The sequence below is a fragment of the Cygnus olor genome, chromosome 3, assembly GCF_009769625.2.
Source record: "Cygnus olor isolate bCygOlo1 chromosome 3, bCygOlo1.pri.v2, whole genome shotgun sequence".
Taxonomy (NCBI): Eukaryota; Metazoa; Chordata; class Aves; order Anseriformes; family Anatidae; genus Cygnus; species Cygnus olor.
In genome coordinates this window covers 9950476-9967943 of record NC_049171.1, presented here as the reverse complement: position 1 = coordinate 9967943, position 17468 = coordinate 9950476, and the positions used below count along the sequence as shown (strand labels likewise).

The 17468-nt window shown below is 37.1% G+C and overlaps 1 protein-coding gene across 3 annotated transcripts in view; it reads right to left on the bottom strand.

The window, feature by feature from the left end:
• The window catches only part of LDAH (lipid droplet associated hydrolase), a 119487-nt gene that overhangs the window by 55294 nt on the left and 46725 nt on the right, over nt 1–17468 (bottom strand). For all 3 annotated transcript variants that reach the window (XM_040550782.1, XM_040550784.1, XM_040550783.1), the window contains one exon: nt 11011–11180. In XM_040550782.1, the coding sequence (XP_040406716.1) occupies nt 11011–11180 (170 nt within the window). The remainder of the gene's footprint in view (nt 1–11010; nt 11181–17468) is intronic.

Sequence of the window (17468 nt, the reverse complement as noted above, 5' to 3'; positions counted from 1 at the left end):
AATTGACTGTTTTTCCCCATTCTCTACTCAATTTTAAATCAAATAAAGTAAATTAAAGTACTGATTTCTAGCTTGATTGTCTTCTTTAAAAGAATACTAAATGCAGTACAAAACCAAAACAGATTCAAACTCTGTGCAACATATCTTGATACTGAGTTTTGATTGTTTGGTCCAACTCTCCAAAGATGAGGGCTCAGATTTTCAAGTACTATGCATGCACATCTACAGCCAGAATTGTAAAAGACCTCACCACCCAGCTTAACAAGTCCTTTAGGATACCTAGCTTTCAAAAGGGTTCTTTTGAAGACCTCTTTTGAAAACTTTTGCTATAAATACTAATTGTTTCTGAAATTCATTTCTTGCTGTGTTTATGATTCCCTGACTTTTACAGAATCATTTAACTTAGTTATTACGATATGAATCCAAATTTTCAGAGATTCAAAATAACAAGATTTTATGAACAAACGTGTAAAAATCCACTGTACTTAATAAATCCTGTTGTGCTGTTCACCATTCTAGCCATCTTTTTATTTTTAGTCCTTCATTTCCTCTTCATTTTCATGTTTTATTTTGGATTCTTGATGAATGATCACAGATTCTGGTTTTCAGTTTATTTTTAGTCCTTTTCTGTTTTTACATTTGGCTACTTTAGTATCTTTTAACTTCCAAGAAAAAATAATTTTTATAGGTGTATTTGAATTCTGACTACATACATCTGAAAAGAAATCAGATGTTTTATTAGCAATGATATAAACACGCCAATAAAAAAATTCAAGTCTCTTCAAATTAAAATTATTACTTACGCTTCCCTACTTTGAAACATCACAGACAAAAATCTTAGTCATCGCATTGTTTCTATATTCAACTGAGCAGTAAAGCAAATACACTAAGGACAGTGGCAGAAGTTGTAATTTTTTGTGAATATTATGAACAAAATATATTTTTCCTCAGAAAGTCCTGAGACCTTGTTTTTCCCTTTTTCTTATAGCCTTCTTATCACAGGCTTATGGTCTAAACAAGCTAATCTTAAAGCAATGTTATTATTGACTCTGAATCCTCACTCTTAAAAATGTGATCTATGTTAAAAAGAAACTTGTGTTCACAGACTAGACTAGGTAATTACATTCTGACAGATGTACTGCCACTGATTTTGTCAGACCTCTATTTTCATTGTACCAGAAATCAATTTTAATTAAATTCATATTTGTGCTTTTTATTATCACTCTACTATTTACCGGTCTCATTTGATCTTCAAGATTTCTGGACTGTAAATCTTCCTGATTAAGAAAAGTGCTGAACTATGCATATTCTAGTATTTCCTATAAAGTTCTAGGACTGAGCAAGTGATACCTACCTGCTTTACCCACTCAAAAAGCATATGAGGTATGGTCAGCATTGTTCAGAAATGCATTATTTGTCTTCAGAATATATACAAGGCAGAATTAAGAATGAATGACATATATATGTCTAAATGCTCTCCTTGAAACCAAAATTGAGCTCTAACTACCACTTTATACCTCATCTTTTTAGTAGCCCTATTTCTGTTTTACATGAGGCATTTAGTAATTACATAGGACAAACTGTCAGTGTGTAGTCTTTGGTCTATATTCAGTAGATACAAAAACGGGTGGATTTATCCATCAGTTTTGTTTGGTGTAGATCCACTTTTTTCTGTTCTTAGACAGCCACGTTGCAATCTTTAATCCTTTTGTTTTCTAAACTGAGTTTCTATGTTTACACCTTTTGGTCCAATACTGAACTCAGCCAGGCAAATCCAGGACTCAACTGCCTACTTCCAGGTGTTGACAGCATGATGAACTACGGCTTCCATTTGTCGTTAATGTGAGATGAGCTATGGTGTGCTAACACAGTGTAACAGAAATATGGCAGAATACATTAGTGAGCAAAATAAAACAACCAAATCACTGCGAGGTTAATTTCAAAAAGCTTTCTTTGGACCAGAACATCAGGCATGAGCTTTGGCCAAGTAGGCTGACAAGCACCATAAGCCTAATCTAAACTTCCATTCATGCTCTTTTGGTATACTCCATGATTCAGTTTAGAGGTTAAGATATCAACAATTAAGACACAGAAGATCTTGAAAAGTGGCATAGTACAACAGGTGATACTTCATAACATGAAACTCTAAAAGTTCTACACATTTCTAATCCTAAGGGTTTGTGTTGCCAAAACATCCAGACTTTTATCATCATATCTTGGTCACTTGATTTCTCAGCATTGAATGTTTCTTGTTTGCTACCTCTACAGCTATAATCAAGAACAAGTCTAGGTTGCAGACAGAGCAGATGTACCAAGTAGAGCCCTGTGGAAATGTCTTTTACTTTTTTGAGGTGTTCCTACCTTATAGTGAGCAATACTGAATTTCAGTCAGGAGCATGGGCAGCCTGTTGGTCTGAGACCCACTGCAAGGAGCTGCATGGCTAAGCAGAATTACTGAAGACTGAGAGGGAAGAAATCTCCTGCTCTATTTGAGAGACTGGGAATACACCTCAGACTTTGAGCATTTCCCTCTTTGAAGAAGAGACAAATGAAAAATTCAGATAATAGTAGAGAGAATGGATTAAAAAGCTGAACATACAATCATAGAATCACAGAATCATTTACGTTGGAAAAGACCCTGAAGGTCATCAAGTCCAACCACCATCCCAACACTACCATGTCCACCACTAAACCATATTCCTAAGTGCCACATCCACAAGGTTTCTGCAAAATTAAAAGACAAAAACTTGGAAATTTCTCCAGAAGCAGGTATATGGAGTTACTCAATAATTCTCTCTGGAAACAGTCACAGAGGACAAGCCCAGAAACAGCAGCCAAGTGTGGGACTAGCTAAAAAGGAAATGCTTTTTGTTTTTGAAAGTCTCTGACCAACTTTTTTGCCATAAATGAAACTTTCTATCTTTTTATTTTTATTTTTTTTTAACAACTTTAAAGCATAAGCCCTGTCATCTCATTTTAGAGGGAAGTGGATAGTTAGGCAGATTGTTAGATAATGGGGACTTACACACTGTTAACCACAACATATTTGGTCAATGTCAGAATCAGAAGTTGGTACCACGTGCAATAGATTACCCAATGTACGAATAACAGCTAATTTCTCTGCTTACGACATGAAAGCAGAAAACAGAAAACCAGGCAGACAGAATGCAGTAATGTTCAGGTATCTTCAGAGCACGACAGACGACTATGTTCAAATTGTTGATCACATTTCAGTTCCTGATAGGTTTAGTTACTTGCTGATAACTGATAGATCATGCTGCTTTGGCTTTGAAGCCATTTTTTCTTGACAAAAATGGTATTATTAGTGTGGGGAAAGATGTATATCTCTCCCTGGTGAAAGGAAAACACAAAAGCTTTGACTCCTTTTTTTAATTTGCCCTAGGGTATTTTTACATCTGTAGATGCACCACATTTTATTCCTCCTTACATTTTAAGTTTCCTAAATTTTTGGTATTCACATTCTTTTACCCTCTAAACTGAGAAGTGGATTGTTTGTGAAGGGAAGAGCCATTACAGGCCGACATCCATAGCATGTGGCAATCTCCATGCTGCTGGTTCCTAGGCACAACAAAGGCTTCCAGTGAGAGTTACACAACAAATCCTGTCTGCCTGTTGATTGCTCCATTTTCTTCGAGTTTACATTTTTTAAAGCTTTTTTTTTGGCGGGGAGAGGTAGAAAAGAATATGACTGGGACCTTTAGGATTACAGTCTGTCATCAAGCCAGTGAAAATAATGGTTGCTCGTGGTCTCCTGGGTGAGCTGACACTCAACCCCATTACACAGTTATCAGCTTTTCACTGATGGGGTCCTGAAGTTTTGTCAAGCTTTTGAATTCAGGCTGGTGGGCTTTTAATTGTTTCAGTCGAAAAGTCAGTATGTCTCTAATGAATTTTTCTTTGCAATGGACTCACCCACTCATTGCTTTTTGATTTCCAACCCCCCACCCCAAAAAGAGAAGGTTTTATATTTGTCTTAGGTTTTCATATGAAGATTGTTTTCCTTTTTTTCCTTTTTTTTAAATCTATCAAGATTTTTTCTAGAAACTCCCTTGATGCTTCAAAGATACAGTATCTTATTTATTTTATTTCGTCAGGTTTAATAAATCATCTGCAGTACTTCTTGTTTTTTTCCATATAACAGGGCTGCATAATGCTAGCATATGCACGAAGTTCATATTGCTTGCTTTACTGGCTATTCCAGTAGATTTAATGATATTGCCTGAGGCCTCACTGAAAGAATATACTCCTCCGAACTTTGTCATCTGTTGCAAGGTGGATTACGCAGCCTCTGCAATGTGTACATTGTCAACTAAAGCATATTTTAGTCTAATTGCTGGCTCAGACCACCTGTGTTTCCTTGCATATGCTCCCAAAGGCTTGCTATCTATCAAGAACTGATAGAGAAGTGCCAAATATATATGTTACAGAAACAGTCCAATTCAGTGACCAACTGAAGACATTCATAAAGTTAAATTAACACATATCTCACTGAAGGCAGCTGAACGTAGATTCATGATTAAATCTGTGCAATGTCTCCATCATTTTTTTACTCACTCAACACTTAAAGGTGGATGAAGATGGGTATATATCAGCCAGTGCTGTTTGCTTATTTTTTTTTAACATACAGCTCATTTATCTGGAATGGATACTGAAGGAAAAGTAATATATATATCAGACTCAGTATAGTTTTCCATTATGGCCTAGAAATGTGCAGCTCTCTTCAAAAGATGTGTATTTATTTGAAACATGTACCTATTTACTTGTGAGGTCTGCTAAGTATAGCCACGTATTTTCTTCCTGCATAATAATTTTGTCAGTATTGTCATTGTAATTTGGTTACTCTTTTACCCATTTTACTTTTTTATGCTTTCTGCATTTCATCATTTCAGCCTGCAAGTCACATAAAATTCATATAAAAATAGAGTTTCTCCAGACCATGATCCCTACTGCTAGACACAATTACATATCCATATCCCACCTATCACTGCAATCCATTAAGGAACTAAGAGCGAACAGTTCTCAGCCAGGACAAGTCAAAAGAAAGCTTTTACAAACCAAGGACATTTCTTCATGTTTCTGCTGTGCTACTGGTGACACCACACACTGGCACACAGGCCTACAAAGCATAATCCTCTCTGTATGAGAGAAGACAACATCTCTTCAAGAGACTTCTTGCTAATTTTCTGTTTTATGAAGCCTCACTTTATTTGAGATAAAGTTATTTTTGTAAGAGGGTATTAAAGGTGATAAAAATGCATTTATTCATTAAGCATGTTTTAAACTTCATAACCGTGAGCCAGATCATAAGAAGTGAATTTGCCTAGACAACAGCTACACATACTAACTTTGTTAGAAAGTACTGTGACATGTAATTTAAATAATCAACATTTGAACTTGATGCAGCTATGTTAAATAAAACCTTCAAAGATGTCATCAAAATTTGTATCCCTGTTTAACTTGTCTGCTTTTAGGTTTTCATTTTCCTTCTATTTCCAAAACTCACTATAACTTCTAAGCACTTCAGAATCTGCTGAATTAGTGTCCTTTCAGAGAGATTTTCTGTCATGATAGCACTACCAGTCTTCTATTTACATATATAGGTTCTAGTCTCAGTGAAACAGAAATTGAACAAATGGCATTGACTTAATTCAGTCTTTCCTTCATCCATTCATGCTGCTGAAAAGATTCTCTTATTATTTCAAAGGTCAGATGTGTTTAGCAGTTCCTGCACTGTTAATAGCTCTAGCAGTTCCCGCACTGTTAATAAATCTCCCTCTTTTAATCTCACAGTCCCTGTGGATTTCCAGTAATTCTATACTAAAGAATTTTGTTTTCTTGTAGAAATACCAGTGTTTAAAATCATGGTGACTTTTTTCTTTCCTGTCATTATGAAAGTGCTTCCCAAATTCATAACCAAGCTTTCAACACAACTGAAACTAAACTATTATCGTAACGGGTCGCTGGACTGAATTTTGTATCATAATAAATCTCGTAGCAGAGGAATTCTGACATGTTTCTCTCTGTCATGGCCTAATCCTGCTTTCACTGAAGTTAGGGGGAGCTTTCCAAATACTTCAACAGAAAGGAGCTACGTATTAACCAGAGATAAAAGAAATTTTAATTCTATTTGAGGCAGAAAGATGTAGGGGTGAGAGAATCTCCTATTTGTCCAGATGAGATTTTGAACCATTACAAACAATTTACATACTCCTTCCTCCCTCCCCATATGTAACTGCTCTCATCACACAAAAACATCTGAACAAGCAAGCGTGATCTCTTTTGCTATGATGGCAAAATATGCACTTACCAATAGTGGCAAAATAAAATTCTTTCCTTGTCTGGCTCAGCTCTTGGGACAACCAAAAGCTCTAGCAAAGAGAAAAATAAGACACCTATTCGTAGCTTCCGTCTTCAGGAAACTGTATTTCAAAAAGATGATCTCTGCCAATAATCTTTGGAAAAGCTTTGATAGCTTACAGAATTGATGTTGACCAAGAGACTTGGTATATAGTAAGCATGAGTAAAGGATATTAAAATATGGAAATAGTCCAGAATAGCTCCATGTGTGAACACATTTGTCCAGAATGAACCTAGAACACATTAAAAACCACTATCTTAATGTATATTGAAAACAGATTAAGCTGTTTCAGAAAAAGACAGTTCAGAATCATATTTTTTGCTTTAAACTTCCTGTTCTATCTTACTGAAAAATATTTTTTATGGATGTTTGCATGTTGAGAGAGAGTCAATATGAAGATTTTTTTACATTAGTCTATATATTTCCTTTCCTTTCTTCTGTAAGTGAATAATTACTGCATTTTATGTAGCATACAAATATACAGTGCAATGCAAACTATCTTCTTTCATTGCCGTTTTTCACTGCTTTAATAAAGCTTCTTTTAAAACAAACTTTTAAAAAATGTACAGATAATTTCTCACACGTGCTGAAAAAAAAAATCCCTGGCTAAGAGATGGCAAAGACTGCTTTTGAAATTTAATTTCCCTTTCAATGTCGCTATCAGAAGGGTTACATGATGTCTTCTCCCACTAAGATGTGTTACATAGGGCTGCAGGTAATTGGAAAGAAGCAGACTTCTAGACAAAAGGGAGGGAAAAAAGCTAACAGAGTAGTGACATCTGCCATTCTGTTGTGCACCTGTAGGCCATCCATGTTTCCAAGCAAGCTGCTCACAACAGATGGAACACGGCCTTTTGGTTCAGGCATGAAACCAGAAAATGAGGACTACATATGTCAAACTAAAGGTGTGATCTAGGGGAGCACACAGGCTAATAAAAGACCCAATTGCTAACAGTGCATTCAACTTTGGAATGATCACAAGAACTAGTCCAGTATAAGCTAAATTTTAAAAATAATGATAAAATACATTTCTAACTTTTTGTAACATCAGAAGTTACAACATGTTTTATAGATGACAGTGCCATCTCTTTTTTATATAAATATTTTGAAAAAGAAAGAAAGAAAGCTACCAGGCACATATAGGAGTATCACCTAAAATACCTATATTCAATAATGCTCCAACAAAATGTTTTCCATTGAGGTCATTAGATCTCACTGATAATATCAATAATGGGTGAGAAAAACATATTTATATGAATTAGAAACTGGCTAAGCAGGCAGAAGTAGTGCAAAATATTAACCTGCTCTGGCTGGCCCTGCTGGAGCAGGGGTTGGACCAGATGGACCCAGAGGCCCCTTTCAACCTCAGCCATTTTGTGATTCCGTGATATGTTGTTAGCTATTATTTATAAGATCAGCCAAGTCCTAGCAATTCCCAATATTCTTTGGCATCACTGAGACATAGCAGCAAAGAATGGTTTTGAATAATATATTTCAGAAATTTTATTTGCTTAAACTGACACATACTCAGAGGGTTTAAACACTTTATTTTCAGTGAGTTTTAAAGGAAGAGCAATGTTTACATTGTATGATGGTTTCATTTATAATTAAGTGTTAATTCGCTACCGCAAAGATGCTGGCATTTCAATAGCATCATCCCTAATAGAAGACGAATGCTGTTACAGAATGAATTTCATTAGCAAGGAAATGTGTCAATCTTTTGATTAAATTAACAAAGTGAATACTTTAGGAAACAGTAGTGTCGTCAGCAAAGCACAAGGAAACAGTCAAAGTAAGGATTTGTATTTTAGAAGAGAATGCCTGGAGGATGTAGAGTATTTATGAGTTAGGCTCAAGCTTCAACAACTGAGAAAATCATTTTGTCAGTCACTTTCACTTTTCAGTTCTGCTATCTGAATGAAGAAGATTATAAGGTTAAGACCAAATATCAAATAAGTTGCAGAGTACATTATTGCATTTTTCCATCTCCAAAGAGTAAGGATGATTAACACTTTTCCTTCCCTGTCAGAAAAAATTAGAAAAGCCTGAAAAACTCTGGATGATCCATTTTCCACAAAAAGCTGAATCTTCAAAGATTTGATGCCCGCTATGGTAATAGAGAAGTGTCCATGGTTTCATGTATACCAGCAAATAAAACAACCAGGAGCTACTCTCTGCTCCTGAGACTGAACAGGATGGCATGGGATGGTTTGTCACGACACGGCTGAACTCCCCCCACCTAAAAACAGGCTGTTTGCATCCAAGCTAACTACTGGGAATGGTCCCAGTATTCTGTCAGGCCCAGACCTGTGCCAGGGTGCGGCCTGCGAGTTGCTGGCTGCTCAGGGCCAAAAGTCTCCTAGGGCATGGTCCAAGAGGGACACGGCAGAGCTGGCTGTTTCCCAGTGCTCAAACCATGCAGCAGCTCCATTTAGTTACGAGCACAGATGTAACCTGTGTTGCACTTTTCTACTAATTAGGCTTAATTAACAGCATTTATCTGAGACAATAACTTTAAGTTAAGGAGGCTCCTGAAGAAACCATTAACAGAAGCTGCCCTGAGAGTCAAAAGGAAACTGGGGCTGGGCTCCAAAATCAAATTCATCCCAGGGGTAAATTGGCAATTCCTGTTTAAACTCTCTTTTAATAAAAGAAAGCACTATTTCATAGAAACATAGCAAAGAAAATTTAAAAAAATAACAATACCCCATTAACCTGCAGTGCATAGGGGCCCCATTCAAAAATGACAGCTGAAGAGCCACCAAGAAGGACAGAAGAGGAGGCAACACTTCATCTTTTTCATGCCTCCTAGCTTAAGCTCATCAGGTTCCCTCATCATTGCACAGGAGAGGGAAAATCTAGTCTACGTTTGGCTGGATTATCAAAGGATATTATTTAAACTGGGTAACCAAAATCAAGCCTGCTAAACGTACGTTCCAAATACAAACGTTTACTGAGTTATTTGAACACCAAATACAACACATTAACCTCTAGCTCAGAATAATAAACTGTAAGCAATCAAAGGCCTTTAGAAGCAGAGAATTTAAGACCAAAACCAAAACTCTTATTATAAAAGAATATCACATAAGAACTACACAAAAATAAAATCAAATGATCTAGCTACTAAAATACACATATGTGCTCAAAATCTTGTGGGAATCAAATATTCCAGTAAAAATAAAGGGAGAGATGGAAACACAAGTTTCTTATTATCACACTTCATATGTTATAAAACCTAACAGTTAACTTATTTTTGGCAAAGGGACAAAGGTTGCACAACACTCTGGCTTACACAAATATTTTCTATTGTTAAATGCATCTTAAATGTAGCTTGTCATATATTAACTTTACACACACAGTGCACCATGCAGTCTAAGTGTGTCCCAAAGACACCTAAGCTTCGAAACATTGATAAATATCAAGCTGCCAATATCCAGTGGGTCAGGTGTAAAAAAATTGCTCAACAATTCATAGTTTAATTGAAACCAGATAAAACCCTTCGTGTCATAAGGACTGGACAGATGTTGACCAAAGAAAAGTTGATATTTTTGGACAAATTACTGCATATGATATTTTCTAGAACACTCCCTCTTGAAAAGATAAGACAATAATAAAAGTTCTCCCTCCCCTGCAAGAAAAGCATGTTTATAATCACTAAGTGAAATACGCTTGGGGAAATCTATCAGGTTAACCACATGTTTCACTTTTTTAGTTGCTGTTTTCTTTAAAGGAAAAAAAAAGTTAGACGTGCTATGGAAATGGTTATGAAGAAGTGGAAGAACCTACTCACGCATATATTAAATACAGACTGTACATTAACACTGCACTTCATTCCACTGAAGAGCGTATGATGTAAAGGAAGAGGTAATGATTTAGCAAGAGCGAACACTTAAATACAAATAAATTCAGTATTCTTCATTCGTTATCCACTAGGAAAGTGAGTTATTGCTGAGCACTAACAGTTCGCTATTTGCGAGCTGTGAGAACTGTCCTGCCTTTACCTTGCAACTGCTTCACAGTGACAAAGAGTGTTTAGATACACAATGACAAGAACATACAGTAACACCTCCTGTTCTTGTCAAGTTACACAAACCAAGGCTGAGCTGCAGAAGCAGTGATATTTGCATATGTATTCAATTTTAAAAACAAAGTACTTTATAGCAGTACTCATTACAATTTGTATTATTATTCTCTTCCATACATTTCCCCATCTAGAATTAGCAATCTGCTTGCCTTGAGGTAAGAAGCTACTATTAAAATCATAACCAGTCTTCATTTTTGGTGTAGTAACATAATGTAATTACCAGGTATCTAGTACCTGTTTATAAATTATTTAAAGATGAAAAGACAAGTCCTAAAGATATTTATCACCATTACTAATCATTTATATATTACATGGGCATTTAGAGGTCCAAATTAAAAATAAGACCTTTATTTTACACCAAAATACTTAATTATATTTTATTAGGCTTAGTCATTAATGTTTTTATTTCATTTTAGTAAGAACTAGGATTAAAAGCTTATTTACAGCAAAATATAACTTTCATAGGAAAGGTATGGAGTCACCCATAGGCTAAGCATGTGCTCTGCTTTGCTAATAATACAACTCCCATTCTGTAATGTCGATGTACCTGAAGTTCTGATGCTCGCTTCATCATCTCCAGTGTGATGTAGCAACCAATAGAATGAGCGATCAGTACCAGCTTTATATCTTTTGATACGTTATTTTTGATGAAGTTCAGCTTATGTTCTACTTGTCCGTTGAGTCCAAAAACATCCTCCAGTTCCTTAATATCTGTGTCTGAAACATAAGAGAAAAAAACAACTTTGTTTTAATAGTGGAAGTGTCAGGTATCTCATTTTTCTTCACTTCTTTGGAAAACTCTGAAATAAATAAAATTTTTAATAAAAAAAAATGTCAAGTTAACACAGGTGGTAAATACAGACCGTTGATAGATGTGTATGGGATATGAAGACATATAAACTGGGCAACTAGGGAAGGATACAGAAATACATGGAGCTTGATGGTCCATCATCTAGCATTGTGCTCCCTTTCTTTCAGTACAAGACCAACCTCAAGGCATTGGATCAGCTTAAATCAATCCAACTTCATATTGCAAGATCGGGACCTAAACCAATACTGCCCAGGAACAAGAATCCCTTCACTCAGGACAAACTATGTTATCATGCACTGAAGATCTTCAGATATGCAAAATCTCCTGTCTTAAAACAAATATGCAGAAAAAAGTCCCATAGAATGAGGAAAAATATGAAATGCTATGTGCCAAAATAGAGCACTAGCACTTACATGAACTACATGTATTAAGGCAGGTTCCTATCATTATCAATCCAGCTACAAAGAGAAAGATCATGTTATAGTTTCAGGGTTCCAGGTTATTTTGAAAATTCATTAATGTTTTGTCAGGGACCTCCTAAAAGAGCTTGGGCAATCACTTAGGATGAGAACTTCACCACACCACTTGCTTCCTGGCCAGCCAGCAAGACCAGGATAATCTCGTGCCTGTAACAATTTGCAGCAATTAGGGCATCGTTAGCACTTGCTCATGAGATGTGAAAGTTCTCAAAAGTTCTAAGTCTAAGGGGACTCACAGGTCTTTCATCTGCTAGAAGAGTACTCTACACACTAAACTGAAAGGTACATTAAAATACACCACTTCAGTTTAAGTTATTGTACAGAACAGAATGCAAGAAGAAAATAGTGAAAAAAAGAATGAAAAATGAAAGGCAGAAAGCATGAAGGAACATTGAATCATAGAATATCCTGAGTTGGATGGGACCCACAAAGATCACTGAGTCCAACTCCTGCGTCCCCAAAGGACCACACAAAAAAACAGACTGTGTATCTGAGAGCATTGTCCAAATGCTTCTTGAGCTCCGGCAGGCTCAGTGCCATGACCACTGCCCTGGGGAGCCTGTTCCAGTGCCCGATCACCATCTCGGTGATGAATGTTTTCCTAACACCCAGCCTGAGCCACCCCTGTCACAGCTTCAAGCTGTTTCCTCGAGTCCTAGGAACATATTTGTATAGTTCATCTAAAAGAGATGCCCTAGTACTAATATCACTTGATCCCTTAAACCCATGCCGTTACCTCAGAGCTCAATTTCACACTCCTGCTTAACCTCCTGATCTGTTACACTGCTTACACGTTGACTTGCAATGCAGCTTTAGTCTGGAAGGGGCCAAATCTCCAGGCAGCAAGGTTCAGACACAGGATGGGGACTGGCTCCTTATGGAGCTACGGTTCTACACACAGCACATAGGTTCCTGGCAAAAACCACCCATTTATAACCATTCAGCTACCAGATGTGGTGCACGTACAGCCCTAACTGGTCCACCAAGTATTAGGTATTTTAGTCCCCACTCTGTTTCTTTTGATGCCTTCTGCATCAGTTCCTTGTGTGAGAAACAGATGTGGAAGAAATATCCATCAGGCAGAGATGCTGTACAGACACATACATTAAAGAGTCTGGGAGGCACTCAGAAACTACTGTAAGAGAAAGTTAGCTCGCAGTGGGGACCCATTTCAGGTGTAGCTGGTTTTGTACCTGCTTGAAGAAGGTGCTAACAGAAGCCGTTCCGCCTATGACTCCAAACATACATTACCAAATTACAAAGACTATCTGCTCTTTTAATACGTGTGCAATAAATTTGACGGCAAATGGTCAGGAACCTCAAATGCTAAAAATCACTAACACGAATGTACTGAGGTTGCTGGGGTTTTGACAGCAACAGTATTAACTGGTAGCCTAAGTGGGTTGGCATTATATTGCCTTTTTGATCATCTGTATAAAATAAATGCTTTGAAGCAAAATAATTGCTGAAGAATGTGTTCCGATGCCTTTTTTTCTGAGCTTAAAATATTACCACAGAAATAACAACAAGCAAATTTGTCTTCAGCTAATCTAGTATTTCTACTAAAAGTACTAATGATCATAACCCAGCATAATTTATAGTAGTTTACTCTAAATGAAAAAGAGATTTACTAAAACACACTCAGAGAATGCAAAATTAGATTAGAAGTAATATATTAACTATTAGGCTTTCTACAAGTAATGGAAAACAAAAAGCTTGTTCTGTTTTCCAAAACCCTAAGGCCAGATTGTTTTTAATCTTAATTTCTATTTTTAGCAAGAGCTACATTTTATTTATTTATACAGCAACTTAACCCCATGCAGACGTGGGCTGTCTACATCATAAGTCTAATTAAGGGTACGTATAACACACACAAAACACAGAATAGCAGAAATACCCACTGGATACAGCAACAAGTGACAGAGTATGTTTCATTCAGCATATATATATCACCATGTGTTGGGTTGAGGAGATTAATTCTCCTTTATAAACATTTGCTACCATTCCCATGCTTTATTTCTCAGGCACTGCCATCTCCAGTGATTTATCAGCAAGCCTTTTCATGTTTGACATTCCATTCATAGCCTTCGTTCTTGAAAATAAGGGATTTTACAAGAATTTCAGCTTACTTCTGGGTTAGAGGAACAGAAAAGGATGCAAAGTAGGTGTATAAACCTTCTAGAGAACCTCTCATGGTTCACAAGACCAGAGAAACCAAGCAGGAAAGAAAACAAATTTTATTTGTATTATTCATACAATCTGATGATTTTGAAGCCAATCTTACGATTCCTTTGTCAATACAGATGACGGAAAATCAAGCTTGCCCAGGTTAATGTCAACTTTTGACTACACAAATTCAGAATCTGCTACAAGAGACATGCTGAAAATTATTGCAATGCTATTAATAACCAATACAGCAAATACAGCCTGGCCCAGTCTCAACATTTTCAAAGTTGTCTAATATAGTTAATCAGTTACACCTGTTTCTTAAACTTTAGATATCTAATTTAATATATAGTTACCCAGTAAATAGCAGTGTGGAGACCCAGGGCAACATATTCACGGCTATTACTGATTTCATTAGTGATGTGTCTGCTCAGAACCATTTTTGCTGCCAAAGTAAGAACCCCAAGGAGGGATATGGGTCATGCCTGTAGGGATTAAGAGAAGGGAATAAGGCCTTTTCCTCCTCTTGTTTGCCCAGACTTGAGGTTAGGACTTGAGCATATCGAAAATGAGTCCTGACAGCCAGTGCTGACTCAACAGAATTGTTCTGAAGTTTAATACAATTTTTCCTTTTCTTCCGAAACACTGGTTTGTTGCCAAACCAAATCACATTGGCATTAGTTCTAGAAAAGCCACCCTGGAGGATGAGCATGCAGTACAGGGTCTGGAGATGCGTGCACCAACCTCCAGTCATCCCAGACTGATCCAGCTCTCTTTTATCAGGTGAACTACACTTTCACAGAATCTGTATGGAAATACATATTCTATTTTACTTCTGGACAAATATAAAATTGCCAGTGTCTCATGTTAGTTCACGTTTCCCCAATGCAAATGTTATGCTTATAATAGCCCAAAATATGCGGAGCTGGGCTGTGTCACAGGTTTGAAAGATTTATTTATTTATTTTATGGAATAAAATTGTCCAGGGATTATCCAAAATCAACACGAATTTCTTGGGTGGAGGAGCTTAAATGGGTTCTTTATATAAGCAAACAGACCTGCACAAACACACTGGCAGTCAGCTCTCCAATGGCTCTACATCAGAGAAGGGACCAGAGGGTGAGTTACTTCAACCTCAGGTGTGGAATAAACGGAGTGGCTGAAACAGAGCTCATTTAAGCAGTTTTCAGATAGCACAAATTATCCTACTTGAACCTTAAGCTGCAAACACCCCATCTGGGTCAAGGCATGTGATTTCAAGACTTTATTTAGCTGAAGTGTATTAAAAGAAATACTGTATTTCCTTATTTTCTTTGGCAAAGCATTAATCTTCTAATGTGCTTTTGGAAAAACAAATGCGCAATCACTTTAATGAATCTCTTTCTCTGACCTCTACTAAACCCAGTGTCAGAAAACAATGATAGATTAAAATAAAGTGTTTGCTCTAAGATAGTCGACAAGTTAATCTTGCTAGGGAAGAGGACTTCAGTTTTCAGGGAAATAACAGAGAATTTTGTTTGTTTGTTTTTCAGCTGTGCATGCAAGGGAAAATCTCAGGCAGAAAAAAAAAAGCACATCAGTTAAATGAGCAGCCTCATGTAGATCAAGCATCCTCCAAGTTATGAAGCAGAAAACAAACAAACAAACAAGCTTTTTGTCCTTAACACAAATATATTTAACGTTTCTTGTAGCAAGACAAAAGATTAACCACATCATTGACCTAGTACAAACAAGGACTGCTTCAGGTAGCATCTTAAGAAAAAAAATATATTCCTGCTTTATGAACAAACTGAACAGACTAATCACAAATCAATCACAAAATAACAAATGAAATAACTAATCTAACCAATTTTGCTTGGTTATTATGAATCTATAAAATGGCTTGATTCAGACAGCATTTGACCTAAGTCTCATGTTGGTGCCTTGTTTCCAAAAAAAAAAAAAAAAGTTTCTGCTTCTTGGTTTTGCTTTTCTTTAATTAATTATAGGAAGGAAAACTGCATGGGAAAACAGGGGACAAAGTGGCAGAATTTGTTTCAGGTTCTGAGAACAGCACACTGCTCTTCTTTATAATACTGCATTGCAAGTCTGGCTTTCACGAAACGAAAACACCTCCACCTCCCCTCCAAGAAAAGGATGGGTGAGAAATCGCAGACACTGATCTTTCCATGAATGCTGGCACATAGCTGGAGGTGCCAACAAGAGACCAATGATCCCCTGAAGAAAGAACAACAGGGGTTTTCTTTATTCCTAGGGACATATTGCCATGAAAAGGGCACCAAGCTGATGACCAGGGAACCTGTACACTGCAACAATATTGCTAGCGAGACCCATAAGGTAGTGTAGCTCCAGGAATGAGATGATGCCTGTCTTGAATAAACCCAAGGAGCTTGCTTTTTACCTAAAAGGCAGGATAAACCTTAGTGGATAAGTACCAGTAAGGTGCAAGGCAAGTGTCTATGACTGGGACGAGGCTCTTTGTAGTGTGTGGCCTACACTGAGGAAGCCATTAAAGCAAAGAGGAAGATTGGTGTTCCAGAAGGAAAGGGTTGCATGTGACCTTGTGACACGAAGCAGACAGCATCCAAACAAGGAACAGTGTCACTGAATCTGGCATCAGGGCCTGTGTGAAAAGGTGACTTGGAGTTATATGTGAAGAAAAGGAAGGAAAAGAAAACCCTGCCCTACCTGCCTGGCATCTTCCCCTTCGCTACTCATTTGCTCCAAGAGGTAGCACCAGGATATCTAAGGACAAACTCCAATGGACCTAGCACGGGGTCAAGTATTTTCAGAACTGAACCTTTTACAAGATAAAGACAAGTTTGGATCTGGAAACTGAGCTCAGGGGCTGGAAAGGGGTTCACTCGGCCTCTCCTCGCAGCTCCTGTCAGGTGGGTGCTATCACCTTACTGCTTACTGTTAGCAGTGAGGAGAGAAACAAGTTTCAATGCATGAAAATGCAGTAACATCACAAGAAATTGATCTTTGTCTTCACGTAGATTAATCTTTGTCTTCACAAGGCAGGCAGAAAGCAACCCCACAACTGATTACTTAGGAGGACTACCTGTTAAACAGGGTTGCATAGTCAGAGGTCTAATTCTGTAAACTAAATAACCTATCTGGTTGTTTTTTTTCTTGTAGCAAAATATAGCAATTCCTCACCACTGAATAATGCCATCTGAAATGCATAAACAGAATGGTGTGCTTAAAAACTGAGCTTTCTGGTTTGTGGGTCTAATTTCGGAAAATCTTTTAGAAAATACATCCCCTGAAGATATATTGCTTAGAGCCTGAATGCTTCACCCAATCTTTCATTTGATTATTGAAGCCTGGATAATTTGTATCAGCAAGTGATAAAATGCCAAAGAAGTGGGATGGAAACCGTGAAAGAATGCTCAATAAATACCAAAGAACTCCTACTGACACCAGGAACCAGGTCTTAAAGCATTGTGTTTTAGATTAACCCTTAGACCTTCATCCGGCCCTAGTACCCTCAGGAACTGTTCATGCAACTTTTAAGATAAACACACCACTCATTAGTGTTTATTG